At 39.8% G+C, this 18619-nt stretch overlaps 1 protein-coding gene across 1 annotated transcript in view; it reads right to left on the reverse strand.

Moving 5' to 3' along the window:
* The window catches only part of cacna1fa (calcium channel, voltage-dependent, L type, alpha 1F subunit a), a 32009-nt gene extending 13488 nt beyond the window's left edge, over nt 1-18521 (reverse strand). Inside the window, exons 1-33 of the mRNA XM_051949028.1 lie at nt 15505-18521; nt 15198-15303; nt 13362-13501; nt 13125-13270; nt 12891-13043; nt 12568-12764; nt 12378-12481; nt 12116-12258; nt 11955-12023; nt 11807-11870; nt 11687-11713; nt 11170-11330; nt 10836-11061; nt 10537-10744; nt 10296-10416; nt 10104-10176; nt 9924-9987; nt 9775-9832; nt 9584-9680; nt 8643-8772; nt 8466-8525; nt 8238-8344; nt 7895-7982; nt 7673-7780; nt 7000-7052; nt 6761-6907; nt 5701-5902; nt 5400-5558; nt 5202-5312; nt 5023-5106; nt 1296-1316; nt 449-583; nt 269-334 (exon numbers count right to left, since the gene is read on the reverse strand). Coding sequence (XP_051804988.1) covers nt 269-334; nt 449-583; nt 1296-1316; nt 5023-5106; nt 5202-5312; nt 5400-5558; nt 5701-5902; nt 6761-6907; nt 7000-7052; nt 7673-7780; nt 7895-7982; nt 8238-8344; nt 8466-8525; nt 8643-8772; nt 9584-9680; nt 9775-9832; nt 9924-9987; nt 10104-10176; nt 10296-10416; nt 10537-10744; nt 10836-11061; nt 11170-11330; nt 11687-11713; nt 11807-11870; nt 11955-12023; nt 12116-12258; nt 12378-12481; nt 12568-12764; nt 12891-13043; nt 13125-13270; nt 13362-13501; nt 15198-15303; nt 15505-15923 — 4047 coding nt within the window. The 5' untranslated portion in view covers nt 15924-18521. The remainder of the gene's footprint in view (nt 1-268; nt 335-448; nt 584-1295; nt 1317-5022; nt 5107-5201; nt 5313-5399; nt 5559-5700; nt 5903-6760; nt 6908-6999; nt 7053-7672; nt 7781-7894; nt 7983-8237; nt 8345-8465; nt 8526-8642; nt 8773-9583; nt 9681-9774; nt 9833-9923; nt 9988-10103; nt 10177-10295; nt 10417-10536; nt 10745-10835; nt 11062-11169; nt 11331-11686; nt 11714-11806; nt 11871-11954; nt 12024-12115; nt 12259-12377; nt 12482-12567; nt 12765-12890; nt 13044-13124; nt 13271-13361; nt 13502-15197; nt 15304-15504) is intronic.
* Between the last annotated feature and the right edge of the window lie 98 nt (nt 18522-18619).

The raw sequence follows: 18619 nt of genomic DNA on the forward strand, positions 1-18619 counted from the left end.
TAATTTCTTTAAGAACATTTGCAAAAAAAATCAACCAAAATCCAGTGAAATTCGCTGGATTTTGTTTGTTTTTTTGTGAACGTTCTAAAATAAACATTTTGAATATTTTTTACACCAAAAAATATTCAAAAATTTCTCAAAAATGCTGAAAATGTGGACATCAGAAGTTTCACTGTGAAAATATATCTTTTTTTTCCACATTTTCGAACTTTAAAACAGGTCAGTTTTGACCTGCCAGACAACAAGAGGGCTCATCAGAAACACTTACCTGCATGCCGATCACAGCGTAGATGAAAAAGATCATAGCGATGAGGAGGCCAACGTAAGGTAAAGCCTGAGCAGATAAAAGTCAACAGCACAGTTAGAGAAAAGCAGCTTGTTATAAAAGTGTCAAAGCAACACACTTTTGATTAACATGGATTTTATGTTTACTCAGGGATGCACTGACCTGCAAAGACTTCACAAAAGTCCAGAGGAGAGTTCGAATGCCCTCTCCTTTGCTGAGCAGTTTGACCAACCTCAACACTCGGAACAAACGGAAGAAGGTGATGGACACTTTTCCACTTTCTCCTTTCCCACCACCCTAGAAGAGACAAAAAAGGTAATTCTGCTTTTTCAAAAAAAGAAAAGAAGTTGCAAAGAAGTGAGATCTGTTAAAATCTGTGTTAAACCTAAAATCTAATAACTTTATTCCAAAATAAAAATATTTTTTAAAAAAGGCAGCACATCTCAAATTTTACAGTTCAGGAGGACAAAATGCATTTCACTTCTTTCTTTGCCTCAGATCACTGCAGAAATACACATTTCAGCAGAGAGTGTTTATAGTTTACAAACTCAGTTCAGTTCTATGCACAAGGGCTGAGTTAATACACAATGAAAGTTGGACCAAATTACTCAAGAAACAATCACTTTTCTTATCCAGTGGTTGGAACTACAAGGACAAGTGCATAGTTATATCTATTTAAGCCCAGTTACATACAATATGAAGCTTCCTACAATGTTTCTGGCCATCTTTGATGTAATAATAAAACTGTACACTTGGTGGCAATAAAAGGACATCTTGGTAAGCCCCATTTATTTGAACTGTAAGATAATCAGCAGTCACTATGAAACTCGTATTTCTACTGTGATGTGAATGAGATAAACAAGCGTAATGTGAGTGTTTTGTGGAAGCTTGAGGTGCACATTTTAATATACTTTAGATAAATAAATATCTGTGTTACATGTCTAACAAAGAGAGAATATCTCAATCCTAAAACCCATTTAGCGTGTCAGTGCCAGCGATCAGTTCTCACCTCACCGTGGCCGCCTCCTCCCTGGATCGATATTTCAGGCAGTCAAAAACAGACAAAGATGCCATGCAGGAGAGAAGAAATGAAAATCCGTCAAACACTAATGGTTTCATTTGCAGAGTGAGATATCTGTTAAATCACTTTACTAACTTAACATCGCAGCACACTGCAGGATGTGCAGCCACGATATCAGAAATACTCAGGAAGTACCTCCAAGTCAGTTCATTTCATTTTTTAAATTCTTTTTTTCCAGTTAATTATTTTATATAAGAAACTGCCACTAAACTTCTAAGGCGAATACAAATCTACGTGGATTGAAAAGAAGTCACCTTGCAATATATTTAATTGAATAACAGTGGAATCTATCTGTAAAATACCCAACATGAGTAGGATAATTACTCACACCTCCATAAAGTACAAACGAGGAGCCTTCAGTGTCATTTGTGGAAGCTACACTACTGATCAAAAGTTTAGAGACACGTTCTCATTCAAATAAATGAGAACATGTCTCAAAACTTTTGACCAGTAGTGTACAGCTCTGACAGCAGAAATAATTTAGAATTCTCTGGTTTTATTCCTGGATAATACTATCCTGTTCTCTGGTAAACTGAATAATTGTTGCAAATATTGCATTTTGCCAGGCTCCGGAGCTACTAATGTCACAAGATTTCTTTAATGCCAAAATCAAAGGTTTTACAACAAGTGTCACTACAGGCTCATACAAAGCATTTAATACAGCATTTACCAGTAACAGTGGAATTTTATGACATTTGTTTGATTTGATTTTCAAGAAAAAGACCAGGAGATGAATTCTTAACATTTTTTCACAGCAGTGGAGGAAACACTGCAACATAGTGAACATACAGTAGGAATGCTCAGTGATGTTGGCACAGTATCAGTCCTTCAAATGAGATACTGGCATCAGCCCAAAATGACGCCTGTCCGGCAAAAAGTGTACAGATTTGTTTAACAATGTTACATCAAAAAACTCTGGCATATTTTAAATATAAATCTAACTGTTGTGGTGCTGTAGTCGATACTTTTTTCTTCTTAGAAACTCTTGTGTATACCAACAGGCATTAATGTTTTCAGCTATAAAAGACCTTTTCCATTCTCTGAATCATCATGCTTCACTGTCAGGACGATGCACTCACTGTGGTAGTCTTGACCAGGCTCACACCAAACATACAAACCCAATCGGAGCCAAACAAATTTATTTTCATCTCAACTGACCAGAGAAAGCGCTCCTAGTATTCATCAGGCATCTTTACTTGTCCTTTGGAAAAGTTAATCTTGCAGTTTTGTGCCAAAAAGCAAGCGAGAATGTTTTTCTTGGACACTGTTCATATAGGTTAATGTTATGTAATGTCCTTTGCACTGTCTCAGCTGTCCGTGACACTATAATTTACAGCGATAACACCTGTGCCAAGTCTGTTTTTCAGAACTAGAATGTACAAGAAGCACCTTGTCTGCAGTGTTATTACAGGAGGATGACCACTGAGGACATACACACGTGGACAAAATTGTTGGTACCCCTCAGTTAAAGAAGGAAAAACCCACAATTCTCACTGAAATCACTTGAAACTCACAAAAGTAACAATAAATAAAAATTTATTGAAAATTAAATCATCAAAAACAGCCATCACTTTTGAATTGTTGATTAACATAATTATTTAAAAAAACAAACTAATGAAACAGGCCTGGACAAAAATGATGGTACCTCTATAAAAGATTGAAAACTATTTGACCAGAGTGACATGATTAACTCAGGTGTGTCATTTAATTGACATCACAGGTGTTTCCAAACTCATAATCAGTCAGTCTGCCTATTTAAAGGGAGACAAGTAGTCACCCTGCTGTTTGGTGAAAAGGTGTGTACCACACTGAACATGGACAACAGAAAGCGAAGGAGAGAATTGTCCCAGGACATCCGAAAAAAAATTATAGACAAACATCTTAAAGGTAAAGGCTATAAGACCATCTCTAAACAGCTTGAAGTTCCTGTGACAACAGTGGCTCATATTATTCAGAAGTTCAAGACCCACGGGACAGTAGCCAACCTCCCTGGACGTGGCCGCAAGAGGAAAATTGATGACAAATTGAAGAGACGGATCGTTGGAATTGTATCCAAAGAGCCCAGAGCAACCTCCAAAGAAATTAAAGGTGAACTCCAAGGCCAAGGTACATCAGTGTCAGATCGCACCATTCGTCGTTGTTTGAGCCAAAGTGGACTTCATGGGAGACGACCAAGGAGGACACCACTGCTGAAAAAAACTCATAAAAAAGCCAGACTGGAATTTGCAAAAATGCATGTTGACAAGCCACAAAGCTTCTGGGAGAATGTCCTTTGGACAGATGAGACCAAACTGGAGCTTTTTGGTAAGGCACATCAACTCTATGTTCAGAGACTCAAAAACCAAGCATACGAAGAAAAGAACACTGTCCCTACGGTGAAACATGGAGGAGGCTCAGTAATGTTTTGGGGCTGCTTTGCTGCATCTGGCACAGGGTGTCTTGAAAGTGTGCAAGGTACGATGAAATCTGAAGACTATCAAGGCATTCTGGAGAGAAATGTGCTGCCCAGTGTTAGAAAGCTTGGTCTCAGTCGCAGGTCATGGGTCTTCCAACAGGACAACCATCCAAAACACACAGCCAAAAACACCCAAGAATGGCTGAGAGAAAAGCGTTGGACTATTCTAAAGTGGCCTTCTATGAGCCCAGATCTGAATCCCATTGAACATATGTGGAAGGAGCTGAAACATGCCATTTGGAGAAGACACCCATCAAACCTGAGACAACTGGAGCTGTTTGCTCATGAGGAGTGGGCCAAAATACCTGTTGACAGCTGCAGAACGCTCATTGACAAATACAGAAATCGTTTAATTGCAGTGATTGCCTCAAAAGGTTGTGCAACAAAATATTAAGTTATGGGTACCATCATTTTTGTCCAGCCCTATTTCATTAGTTTGTTTTTTTAAATAATTATGTTAATCAACAATTCAAAAGTAATGGCTGTTTTGATTATTTAATTTCAATAAATTTTTATTTATTGTTACTTTTGTGAGTTTCAAGTGATTTCAGTGAGAATTGTGGGTTTTTCCTTCTTTAACTGAGGGGTACCAACAATTTTGTCCACGTGTGTAGTTAGAGGTACTATCATTTGTTCTTTACCTCCTGATTAATGGTCTAACTGTGTTTCCACTGAATTTTGGTTGGTCAGCAACTTTTCTGTATTCCGTTCCATCTTTGTGAGGTCTTAAAATCTGATTTTTCTGATCCTCTGGTAAATCTTTTGTGAGAGGAACCATGACGCAGACATGCAGATAGTCACAGCCTATAGGTCTAGAGAGGAGAAAGTTCTGGTGTTCACGGGTTATTTTATGACCATGTGCATTCAGTTAGGCTTACTGGAAATCACAGGTGCATTCAGTTTTGTTTCACTGATCACAAAATTCCACACATGTTACAAATGTATTCACGTTGGTTGCACTAATTTTCCACTTTGGGCCCTGTATTTCCAATGTAGTCTTTTAAAAGAATATTGTTTACTGTTCATTAGATAAAACACTGTACTTGTTAAATTAGATATAAAGTTGTCATTAAGAGGTGATAGAATTTTGAATCATTTGACATTTCAGTGATATTTCACCAGGGTGTGCTCATTTCTGTCGCATTCTGTATACACATTTCTTTTGTTGCTTTCTGGAAATCAAAGTATAAACAAACTTACGCTAAACTCAGAGACTGCAATGTCCAACACGCTCCCCACGACAATCAACGCATCAAATGAATTCCAAGGATCAATGAAATAGTGCTGCACAGATGAAAAAAAACAAACAAATTGAAAGTGAATGGTGGAGGGAATTGTGGTGAATGCTGCTGTCAAAGTGAAGTGAGTGGAAACCTCACATGAGCCCGCAGGGCCAGTAGCTTGATTATCATCTCTATGGTGAAAACCACCGTGAAGATCATGTTGAGGATGTCCATGATGGAGGTGAAGAGCTTGGACTGCTCGTAGTGCTAAGAGAGAAACAACATCACAAAGTCACAACACTGAAACAGACTTAATATTTCTGTGTTTGATGACAGGTTTGTGTGAAAAGGTACCTGAACAGCCAGAGTGAGGGTGTTTCCCAGAATCAGAACAAACATGACGTACTCAAACTGACTGGAGTTGATAATCTTCCAGAATTTGAGCTGGGATGGGTTTTTGGGGATGTAAATCTTTATAGGTTGAGCTTTCAGTGCATAATACACACACTGACGCTGTGAAGGGCAAAAAGAAAGAAGAAACATTGTTTGCTTTGAAACAACGAAACAAGCATACTGCACATTTAAGAGCTTGAATAAAAACATACACAGAAACCACAACTAAGATCAAAAAATCAGGTTTTGTTCAATTACTAACTTGATTTTTGTTGAGTTCACAGTTTTTGAACTCGGCTTCTCCTTGCTCTCGAAATGTGATGATGACAAAACCCACAAATATGTTCATCATGAAGAAGGCGATGATGATGATGTAGATGATGAAGAAGATGGAGATCTCTACTCGGTAGTTGTAAATAGGACCTCGGTTTATGGCGTTGGCATCCACAGCCCGGTAAAGGAGCCTTTAAACAAAAATAAGTGCAACGATAACGACAGGATTTCCAACAAAACATTGATTTAAAACATATAAAGCCTTAAGAATAAGAATGGGCACAATCTAGATGGAATCAGACCAACATCCAACTACCAGTATAGAGAGGAATGCATGCTACTTCATTAATATTCTTCACTGAATTATCCCACAGACACTGTCATTTAATAACCAAATGTGGATTAACCTGCAGTTGAAAACAGTCCCAAACAACTGCACCAATCTCTCCTGTTTCAGTGATGTAATGCTTGGTGCTTTGCTCTTTTAGGGAATCAGTGAGCCGTTTAAAATTAGCCAGCCTCTGCCATCTAGTGAAGTTGCAGTTTACATCTACGTCTGTCCAGATTAATGTGAGTTTCTGAAGGAATTCAACTGATGGAGGTTCATGTAATCAAAATCAGCATCCCACCAAACGTGAAACATGATCACAAAATATTCCTTTGTTTCTGAGTCATGCTGCTGATAACGAATAGAAAAGCTCTCTGATATCACAGCTGAGCTTTAACCTTTTGGATATAAAATGCCACCACTTTATCATTTGAATCTATTAGACATTTGTGTGAAATGTTAAAATAATTAGCAAGTAAATTCTTGAGCTAAAGCCAGAAGCATGCGGCAATGACATTTGACCAACAAAATCTAATCAGTTCATCGTACAAGTAAACATTTGTGCCAAATTTGAAGAAACTCCTTCAGGGTGCTCAAGAAATATCATTCACAAGAAGAGAGACCCAGATTAAGTATTCATGACTAAGGCATAGCAGCCAGTGTATGAAGAGTAATAAGGAAGTAGCAGCCTTATCCATAACAAACTTAAGTTATTACTCACTGTGGCCAGCCTTCAAACGTCGACACAGTGAATAAAGCCAACATGCCCATCAGCACGTTGTCAAAGTTGAAGTCGCTGTTTTGCCAAATCCGCTCTCTGACCATGGGGTGGTTCATGTCTCCGTCTTTGTAGACCACAAATGTTCCCCTGGAATTAAGCATGCAAGCATGTTTTAGAAAACAAACCGTATGTTAAGAGATTGTCAGCGGCTTTCTGTTGAATGAAGAAAGAAAACTGACTTGCACTCGTATGGAGTGTGTTTGGCTTCATCAGTGCAGCTGTAGAATCTGCCCTGTAACAAAAAAAAAAAAACACAGAGAGGTTGTCTGGTGTGGGAATAAGTGCTAATAAGTTGAAGTATAATCAGTTTTTCTATCAAATACAGAAAACGGCCCATTTTAATTTGCTTGTTTTCACCAGCGTCATCTATAAAACAACAGAAAAAAATGGCCCACATTTCATTTTTCCATTTTAATCCAACAATAACAACAAAACAGAAATCCAGCTGTTTAGAACATCAGCAAAAAAACTGACAACTGGCCCATTTTAAATTGACAACAATGAAAATAAAAACAGAAAATAACCTCATTGTTCTTTTTATTGACTTAAACCAACAACGAGCGAATAGAAAATGGGCCCACTTTTGCATTTCAAACCAAAAACAATAACAAAAAAATAACGGAAAACATTATTTTTTTCCCATCTTTTTAATGTCCATTAACATTGAAAAGTGGAAATCTCAGTTCATTAATTGTATATTCGAGTTTTGGATTTTAAAGCAAAAACCAAAAAAATGCTTTCTTGTTTTTTGGTACTAGAAGTGAAAACAGAATATAGTTTACTGTCCACATCTTATACCACTAAAATCACTCATACGTCTGAAATGACAAGGCTGAAAGTGTGAACACGTACCTTGAACAGCTGCACTCCAATACAAGCGAACATGAACTGAAGGAGTGTTGTGACAATCAGGATGTTGCCGATGGTGCGGATCGCCACAAACACACACTGCACCACATTCTGTGAACATACACACAACAAATCCAATGTGTTTAAACCGCAACAAACAATACACACTGCACAAACAGCAAACACTCAATATAAATGAAGAAAGACGGACAGAAAGTTGTTCACCTTCAGTCCCTTTGCTCTGTTGATGGCTCGAAGAGGCCTGAGCACTCGAAGCACTCGGAGAATCTTCACCACAGAGATAGCGCTTGAGCTGAAAACAACAAAGTAATAGATTTAGAAAACAAATGATGGATTTTTTTAGGTAATAAATGATAAAAAAATTAGACAGATCTGATTCAGAACGAGAAAGTGTGAAGCATAAAACTACACCGGGCAAACATAACATCTTTTTTCAAATCTCTACCCTTCACTGCTTTCACAGATTGCAGCACAAGTAGTGACTGCTATTGATTTTTCTGTCAGAAGAGAACAGTGTGCCGTTTGTGTTACACGAGTATCTACTCACTGTAGGAAGAAAGATGTGAGCGACACACTGACAACCAGCAGGTCGAGAAGGTTGAAGGCGTTTCTGCAGAAGGAGCCGGTGTGCAGAAAAGCTCCGTAGACCGTCATCTAGACACGAGCGAGGAGGCAAAGAAAACCACGTGAGAAACTAGCCGTGCTGCCATGACTACACAGCCTTTATACAGCACATTGTTTTCCACTTCATTCTGTCAGTTCCAGTAGCTGCTACCTTTAGTACGATCTCCACAGTGAAAACCGAAGTGAATACATAATCAGCATATCCGAGCACCTGAGGGGGACAGATCAGCTGTCAGTCTTGATAATCGTGAAGATGATATTTGTGAGCTGGTGAGCATGAGGGGAACGTGACGGAATGTTTGCAAGAGGAGGCGTAGGTGAAGCTTACAATATTCCTGAATGAGTGGGATTTGATGGGATCCTCAGCAGCCAGTGAAATACTACTGAGGATGATGAAGATGAGGATGAAGTTGGTGAAGTAGGGATGATGGATGAGGTTGTGGCAGGCGACTCGTAAACTGAAGAACGAAGAAATGGAGGTAAATCAGACGCAATGCATCGGTCTCACAGCACATATTTCAATCATTTCTTGGGGTAAATGTGAGCTGTATTGGGAGAAGTATTCAGATTCTTTATTTAAGTAAAAGTAATGTAAAAACACAATCCAAGTCCTGCATAAAAAATCTATTTACAAAATATTACAAGCAAAATGTAGATATTAAAGTAAAAGTTATATTGTTATCATTAGATTATTAACAGTAAATAGCATCAGTGTGTCAGCAGCATGTTAGTGTTGGAGCTGCTGCAGTTTGAAACATTTTATATACAGTTTTATGTACAGGGACAGCAGATAAATGTGAGGAAGAAACAACAAAATAAGTTCCGATCCCCAAATCCGTTTTTCTCAAAGCTTTGATTTTTTATGAGGTATTGAATTATTTGAACATTTATTGAGATCAAACCACATGAGAAGTTAAAGATAATGTGCTTTTTGTTACAAAAAAATCTAAACAAGCCAGAAACCATTCTTCAACAATATACCAGATTTAAAGCATTGATGCATGTTATATTATCCACCGCATAAAATTTTCATCTTAAAAGCATCTCAAGCTGCTAAATAAATGAAATCGATTAGAAAAGCACAATATTCCACTGGTGAGAGAGCTTTCTGATGACATGTTTGTGTTTTGAGATTTGCAGTCCATAGCAGATAAAAATACAATGTGGTAAGTTTTGAGTAAAGTACCTCAAAGCTGTACCCAAATATGTATTTGAGTAAATGCACTTTGTGATTTTAATGTATGCGCGATGTGCATCATTTAAAATTACCAGTTTTTCTTTCCAAGAATGAAGAAGGAGCTTCCATCAGGTATTGGAACAATCTTTTCTTTGGGCCCGGAGAAATCAGGCTTTAATGGAGCAACGCCTACAACAAAGAGCAAACAGGTGAGACGGCTTCAATCACTCCTAATCAGTGCGGTTAATGCCTCTTGTGGCGGGGGGACGTCCATCACACTCACCCTCAAGTCCCTCGATGGCTCGCAGCTCCTCGTTTTCCTGCCAGTCATCCTCCTCGTTCTACACTCGGGACAAAACATCATCTGTTGTAACTTACTTTGCTTCTATAAATGTCCAATGAGATGCAGGAAAAGGTGTAGGAATGAGTTACCCCTGCATCTTCATCCTCTTTCTCTTCATCCTCATCCCACTCTTCTTCCTCTTCCTTTTTCTCTCTGAATAAACAGTTAGTATGTTACTGTAAAAGTAACTGATCGGTGTAAACGCAGCAGCAAATAAAAACACAAGTTTATCACCAAATGCGTCTTTTCTCACGCCGTATCAAACTTACTCGACTGCTTTCTTTCCTCCACCTCCTGCCAAGTTGTCGACAGCGATAGCCAAGAAGACATTGAGCAGGATGTCTGATCACAACGTCAAGGAGATTTGTACTTTTCGGAATCAAAGACTTCATCTTAATGTTCACACTGCACTGGGATCAGAGGCACTGTTGATGTGTTTGCCACTTAATGGAAAAGGATACAGTTACCACAGACAAAGAGGATGACAAAATATATGCACACGACCATGTTAGGGAAGATCGGCCCTCCGTACGCCATAATGCCGTCATACATCACAGCGTTCCAGTCCTCTCCGGTGAGGATCTGCAGCGAAAGATCATCCATGAAGAGAGACGACATTAGAAACACAGAGGGAGGGAGGGAGCTGTAATCAATTCAGTAACACAGGATCATGAGTGAGATATTCTGTACATGAACAATCACCTGGAAACAAGTGAGCAGAGCCTGAGGGAACGAGTCAAATGTGCTTCTCTTCATCTGAGTTTCGTCAAAGTTGAATTTGCCTCCGAACAGCTGCATCCCCAGCAGGGCGAAGATGATGAGGAAGAGGAAGAGCAGGAGCAGAAGGGAGCAGATAGCTTTCATGGAGTTGAGCAGCGAATTGACCAGATCTGACAGAGCAGCCCAGTGTCTGGAGATGACAAGGGAGCATGGAAACATGTCAGGAAAATGAAGACGGATCTAAATAAGCGGTGTCTTTCTAGAGCTTTGGTAGTATTTACCGAGTCATCTTAAATATCCTGAGCAGTCGGATGCAGCGCAGCACAGAGATGCCGATGGGCGGAATGACATCAAACTCCACCAGCAGTGTCTCTAGAATGCCACCACACACCACAAAGCAATCAAAGCGGTTGAACAGCGCCATGAAATAGATCTGCAGACCGAAGGCGTACATCTTCATCAACATCTCCAGCGTGAACAGCAGCAGCAGGATCTTATTGGCTCGCTCTGAGGGACAGAGAGGTCAGTTTATTAGTTTGATTCCTTCTGAATCATAGCAGTTGGGGTTAGGACCAAGATAAATAAAAAATGATTAAAAGACCAGTGCATTATTACCTTGCATTTCTGTGAGCCACTTCGGCTGTCCGTAATGCTCAGAGGCGCTGGCCACTGTGTTGAGAAACACCAGCAGAAGAACCAGCCAGTAGAAGTTAGTGGTCTTGACGGCAACGCGGCAGTTCTTCCTGAAAGTGTGGTTCAGTTGGCACAGCTGGTCACTGAAAAAAAGAGGAAGTAGCGTGTTGAATGCAGAATTTCATTTGCAGGAAAGGCTTTAGCAGTAGGTGTAGTGTCACTGTGATTTATTGAATTTGTAGCGCAACAAAAATATGAATAAGATATGATGTAATGTAGTTAATTAATATTTAAGTATAGATTTATAAAAGCATTGGTTTTGAGCCTACTCTATCTATCTATCTGTATATAAATAGAACTTCATTGTTCAAATAATTTATATGACATGACAGCCTAACTATGCTATAATGTATTATGATGCCCTGACTACTTCTCTGAAAGTTAATTCTCTTCGTCACATCAACATTTTATATCCCCTGTGTTATAATAAAAATCTTACCAGAAGCTATTGGCCATCAACTTTGCCCTAAGAAAGAAAGAAAATGAGAAAGAAAGACATTAATATAATGACATTCTCTCTTCCTGCATGGTAATAATGAATGTTTCTCTGCTGCCTTACATGAGAGAAGCGCAGAAGCCGTTGTCATCATCAAGATAAGCTATATCGTCATCAGAGTCTGACTCTGTTGAACACACGCAGAAGTTCTGGCTGTTAGGAGAGCATCAAATATAACAAACACAGAAAGAGTCAGTGTGAGCTGACATACCTCCTCCATCCTCACTGCGTTTGTACCAGCCGAACTTCTTCATCATCTTTTTCTTTGCAATTGCAGCACCTTCAGAGACACAGAAGTGCATTATGTATTAATGCAGGACTATAGAGTGTTGATGTGGGATTTTGTACTTTGAAAATATGCATTTAACTAACGTTTGTTTCCTTCTTCATCCACATCCTCTGCCTCTATGAGCCAGTCCATGTAGCCTATCATGTCCTCCTCCATCTGCTTGCTCTCCTGAGCCTTTTGCAGCTCACCACGAGCCACGGCCTTCTCTCTTTCCTTAGAGAACTCTCTGTGCAAAATAAATACAGGCACAAACTCATCAAACTTGGGAAAAGCAGAGAAGACATATGTGATGGATGCAATTTCAAACAGCGTCTTTGTTTCTTCTGCAGTGCAGCGACTACCCACCCGCTCAACACACCCAATACGAGATTGATGATGAAAAATGATCCAAAGATGACCAGAGAAACAAAATAAATCCACGGAATCTCGTAGCCAATGGCATCATTCATCTGTGCAGAGAGATTGAAAGTGCAGATTAGGATCAATCAGTAAGCAAATGCAAAGAAATGGAGGATTTAGGAAGATGTGTGCGTACCCAATAGAGCACATCGGTCCAACCCTCCATGGTGATGCACTGGAAAACTGTCAGCATGGCAAAGAAGATGTTGTCAAAGTTTGTGATCCCGCCATTGGGACCCTCCCACTTGCCCCTGCACTCGGACCCGTTGCCGACACAAAAGCGGCCACTTCCAGCAAACGCACAAGGAGAAGGATCGTCCTCCACCATGAGACCTGGAGGAGGAAACAGTAGGAGGGCAGCAGTCTTTGAATCTGTGCATCCATGAAACAGAGACAATGTAAAGACAGACAGACAGACAGACAGGCAGACAGACAGACAGACAGACAGACAGACGGTACCTGTGCTCACGAAGTAGCACGTTTTGTGCATCCTGCCGATAAAAAGCTCCAAACCAATGATAGCATAGATGATGATGACAAACATGACCAGCATACCAATGTGGAGAAGAGGAACCATGGCTTTCATGATGGAGTTCAACACAATCTGTAAACCTGGCGGGGGCAAGCACACACTTTTTAGTTGTGCATGTGGGATTAAAAACACAAACAAGCTGCAATGAATGACAAACGCACTCGGCACTCCAGATACGAGTCGAAGCGGTCGCAGCACCCTGAATGCTCTGAGAGCTTTGACATCCAGGCCTCCGGGTTTTCCTGCAGCGTGATGGGCCTCTCCTGGCTTATGATCCGTCATGCCCTCCGCTATCACACTGAACAACCTGCACAGAGTCACAGCACAGCCGTCACAGTTCTCATTACGGACAGAACATCTGTAGATGGAAATTGCGACTGTGTGAAGCACAAAAATACCCGACGATGACGATAATGAAGTCAAGCAAGTTCCAGCCGCTGCGTATGTAGGCGCTGGGGTGCATGACTAAGCCGTAGGCGAGGATTTTAGTGAAAGTCTCAATGGTGAAGATGACGAGGAAGACATACTCAACTTGTTCCTGGCAACAAAAGACAAAAGGAAAAGTGGTGATGGTGAAGCTAAAATAAAATGAATACATCATAAAAAAAAATATTGACGCAAAAGAAAATGTCGAGTTATTTTTAGGGCATAATATTGACATTTAGAAATTATTATTGGATTTATCCCACATTGCAACTGTTTTGTTTTTTCTTGATCCACTGAAAAGAGTCATGTGGACACTCATTAAGGACTGAACAGTGTCTTTCTAAACTCTTAACCCACTGCCTAGCGCATGCTTAAGTCTAACCTTCAGCTTAACGCTCCTAATCACTGTCACTTCACCTCAAGCTGACACAATAATCCAGGAATGATGATGGTTTAAAGTCAGGTGATGACTGCTGTTGACACAATCTGAAAAACACCCCAAAAATCTGATCTAAAAACAGCTGATATTAGGTCCCCGTGAAGAGGAATACCTTAAACTGTCAGATTACCCCCTCTGTGAAATCCAATAAAGGGATCTACTGACATGTATCCTGCTGTAAGTATGTTTGTGTCTGTGTGTCCACCACTCTTTTAACTACACTCACCCTACCTCAAATATCTAATGGCTTTTACTCTAAGCACACTGTTGTTTCAAGCAGTAAAATAGCATTAACAACAATGCGGCTTCTGCATGTTTTATTATTATATTGAACTATTCTCCAGCCATATGACTCTTATTTTCACTGTGATTTATTTTCAGTTTGACCATCATGTCATTTGCAGTTTGCTGAGACAAAAATATCACAAAAAGAGAAAGAATAGGAGACAGAGAGAGGAGAAGAGCAGGAGAGGAGAGGCAGATGGCTGGTGTTTAAGTCAATCATGATCCCTGACAGGGTCACCTAGCTAAGGTCACAGCGCAACTTTTTACCTCTAATGCCATTACCACCCACCACCACCACACCCACCCACTTTCTCACTAATTGCAGAAGAACACCTACTGACTCCTGTCTTTTGAAATGCTCATTTTACTTTTCTTCCAGAAACCATTAAAACTGTCATTTCCTACACTTTTATTACAAATAACTCAGGGGATCCTAGAATGAAAGTGATCTCAGGAAAAGCAGAGGAGATGCTCTCAGAAACAAAGAATATAAAGTATAAAAGAAGACGTGCTGAGAGTACAAAGCGTTGACCTCATTATATTCTGAAGGAGCAGCTCTCCTTTATAAAGTTCTCTTTAATCAAAGTGAATATGTAGCATGACATTCTCCCTGTTGGTCTTTATAAGTTCTTTCTTCAAACACTTTCTCTCTCACATGCCCTCTAACTATCTGGTCTCTTCATCTATGTGACTATTTAACACTACAGGTAAGTATGCACGAGAAGAAGGTACTTAATTCTTGGATAAAACTCTGAAATCTGTGTTAGTACCTTTCTTTCCTTTTTCCTGTAGGAAAATGTCATGTCAATTCATTATATTTTGTGTTTGTGTAATGATTTTTGTTGCTTAAGTTACATTTTGTTGTTGCCTTATTTTGAAATTTCTATATTAGAGGTGCAGATTCACCTTTCTTGTAGTCTGTGCTGGTAAATTTTAGGCTGTTTTGTTTGCATCATCCTGACTTATGTTTGAGCAACACCATCTTCTGTAACACCAAGCCTAGTATAACATTTGTTGTTGTCCTAACTCTCTAAATGATGCAAAAGAACAAGTCAATGCATATATCTCTTCATAGCAAACTCACAAGTTGGTGGTTTGTAGCGTTGGAATCATCGTCTGGGTACGGCTTGGTGACACCCATGGCAACACAGTTGGCAAAAATGGCGAGCAGAATGAAAATATCAAAGGGCTTGAAAACTGTAGTTAAAGCTACAACAGACCTTGTGGATGCATTTCTCTGGTAAAAACAAACAAAACAGAACAAAACTCACCTCCAGCCTAACATATTCACATTCACACATTGTCACACTTGCACATGCAGGAGGGTTTGTCTAAACCTCTACAGAGCACTCTGCATGAGTCAACACAGACACGACTCAGAGAAAGGATATTTCCACTCCACTAGGGCCAGGGCTGCCATGCGGATGGGGTTGCTCAGAGTGAGGCAGCACAGCGCTCGGGGGGCCCTGAGGGCAGATTTGTTGGCCTGCATCGCCTTCTTGGCCCCCCCTCCTCTTTTTCTGGACGAGCCAGTTGACCCAAGGGTGTCTGATTTGCCTGCATCGCCCCCAGGGGGGGCATCTGTCAGAAAATGAAAGAATAGAGCACAAAATGAGGAAAATATTTGATTTTCAAGCATCATGAACATGAAATTTTCATTATGGACAGCAGGCTTAAAGATACATGAGCTGAACTGTTGTAATGTGAGCAAATGAAGAAGTGTTTCATCTGTGTAGAAACTGGCTAAAAGAGCAGTGGGTGATTCATACAAACAACACAACAACCTTATGGGAAACTCTACAGAGCACATTTTTCAGTCCTGGGTCACACCAGGTCATGTCCATATTTCTTGTCTCAGCGCACATTTTATTATCTAACATAATTAGGAAAGGAGATCTTATAAGACCAGATGTGACCTACTTCTTTATTGGGAGCAGCGTGGCACTTAGCCCAGCACTATCCCCAAGTAGGCACATGAACACCTGTTGACAAGGCCCTGCACTGAGAATAAGCCTGCGGGTGCTTTTATCAACTCATCCGTGAACAAACCACAGAGGAGTAGCCTGAAAATATGGGCAGGAAAGAGCATAAACTGTGTGTCCTAGTAAGAAAACTTTGAATACGATGCCAGCTGTTACTGTAAGAGTATATGCTGTCACTTTGAAAGAAGAGAAACTCCTACTACTAACATGACCAATCAGAAGACCTTTATCTTCTACATTTCTGTTATTTCTATTGAGGATACAGTGCAGTGATCTTAACCATGTTGTTATGCATAACTTTGCATGCTGTTGCTGTGTACATTACCTTTCTTTGCCGCGTCCATTTCTGTAGTTCAACACCACGAACTCTTTTAAGAAAAACGAACCATCAACTCCTCAGTGTATCTGCGATGGATCACAGATATAGATCCAGCTTTCCCGGGTGAAATAAATAAGTGAATAAAACAGAAGCAGAACCATCTGCAGCCTGTCATTTCATATCCACATGCAGAGCGTCGGTGCAGCTGAGAGGCTGCGGGCCATTCTGCTGCCCTCCTCCTGCTTGTTGCCTGGAAATCCAATTAAAGCCGCTTTCTGGTAATTTCTTACTGCGAGTGAATAAATAAATTTAAAAAATACTGCAGTTTGCCGTTTATCTGCGCAGGCACGTAATAAGGGGAGGAATATTAAGAGAAACGCGTGCCCATGTCCGCGGTGGTCAGCCGGCAGGATTAAAGCAGCTGAGCCGTTTAAAAGGATGACAGTGGAAATCTGTCGACGGGAAGGTGGAGGTGGAGAAGCCCTGCAGCTCTGTGGGAATCTGCTGCGATGCTTTAGTTCTAGAGGAGAATAATAATCAGAAATAGCCCCGAGATGAGGGAGATGGTAGTTAGAAACTCGTTTCAGGACCTTGGACAGAAGCAGTCAGAGTGCAGTACTGGAGGAGCGGCAGCGGGGGGCGCACGTCCACAGTGAATGACAGACTCTGAAAGTGACGTTTGTAATGGGTCGTTTCATATAAAAGCAACCAAAGCTGGGAAAAAATCTGAGCCTCTAATAATCAGCAGCTTTCTTTGTACCAAAATTGCAGACTATTTCATGAAGCTAAACAAAATTCCACCATCATAATGTGAATATTTTCCAAGTTACAGGCCCTTAAAGTACACAGGGCTGGGTTGAATTTGTACCTTTTCCAACAATGTTGAGCCACTATATATTCTGTAAGTACAGGGGATAGCCACATTCAAACTCCCAGGGCTGAAAAACACATTTCAGCCACGTTAAAAACTGCAACCACATCGACTTAACATTCACTACAGATGTTACAATCTAAAGCCAAATCTTGTTTTCATTCTACAGTCATCTTTAACCCAATATAACCATCTGTATCATATTTGCTACATGAGTTTCTGAGACCTCTATTTCATCAGCATGATGAATAGTAAAATAAATACAACAAAACTAGTTTTTGTTGCTAAAATCAACACTGTTGTGAGCAAAAAGTTGCCAAATGTATCATAAACAAATTGATACGGCAATTTTGAATTTTTTAAATGGATTGTTTAAAAAAGGTTTATAAACATCTCAAATTAAAAGAAAATAGAATTTTCTGGGTATTTTTTGATGGGTCAGGCTCTTCAGGGTTAAGCATCAGTATAATGGGATACATCACAATTCAAATAGCAAAACTGCCCCAATCTGATGTCTGTGACAGAGTAATAATAACAAGGTTTACTAATCTGGATGTGTTGTCTTTTTTCTGGAGAAAACATAAAAATGCATTTTGAGTAAGCCTTTATTTTCAAAACTTTCACATCACTGTGTAGGACGCAAATGAAAAGTAAAATTCTGACCAACTCCTGCCATGTTTCCTTCTGCGTCCAATTTTCAAATACAGTCATATTCTGGCGCTAGCAAAATGTAAAATGTTAACTCCTGCATGATCTTTTTCTTGGCTCTGTACAAGAATCAAGCGTTGGACACCAAAATTACACATCATCACCGTTGCTCACAATCTGGTGATGGAAACAGGCCCAAAGGACAAACTGACAGAACAAGACTGAAGACTATCAGAGATGAAATAGAAGGACTCTCAAATAAATGCTGAAAGCTCCAATCTTGTTTGATCAACCACTGTCATAATGCACAACCAGCCAGAAGCAACATCTATGATTGTCAAAACAAGTCCGTAGTAGAAACTTATCTGGGCAGAGAAGGAATCATGGGGGATGAGGCTGGTGTCAAACTATATGCAGATAGGAATGAACCCTTAAACGTGTTACATGTTTTTAACTTATCACTTACCCCACACGGTGTTATGACTCCTGAAATTTTAACCAAAACACGCTTTTTTTTAAAAGTTATCTTCATTTAATAATCAGAAAACACATCCTGATTCTTGTTTCTATTACTTTATGTTATAAGCAATAAATTGGTACAAAGTAGGCTGTAGAAAAAAATCTTATTGAACAAATAGAGATTTGGATTTAAGTTACGACATGAACATAATTTTACCAAAAAACAG

This window comes from Acanthochromis polyacanthus, chromosome 6, assembly GCF_021347895.1.
Source record: "Acanthochromis polyacanthus isolate Apoly-LR-REF ecotype Palm Island chromosome 6, KAUST_Apoly_ChrSc, whole genome shotgun sequence".
NCBI classification, from domain to species: domain Eukaryota; kingdom Metazoa; phylum Chordata; class Actinopteri; family Pomacentridae; genus Acanthochromis; species Acanthochromis polyacanthus.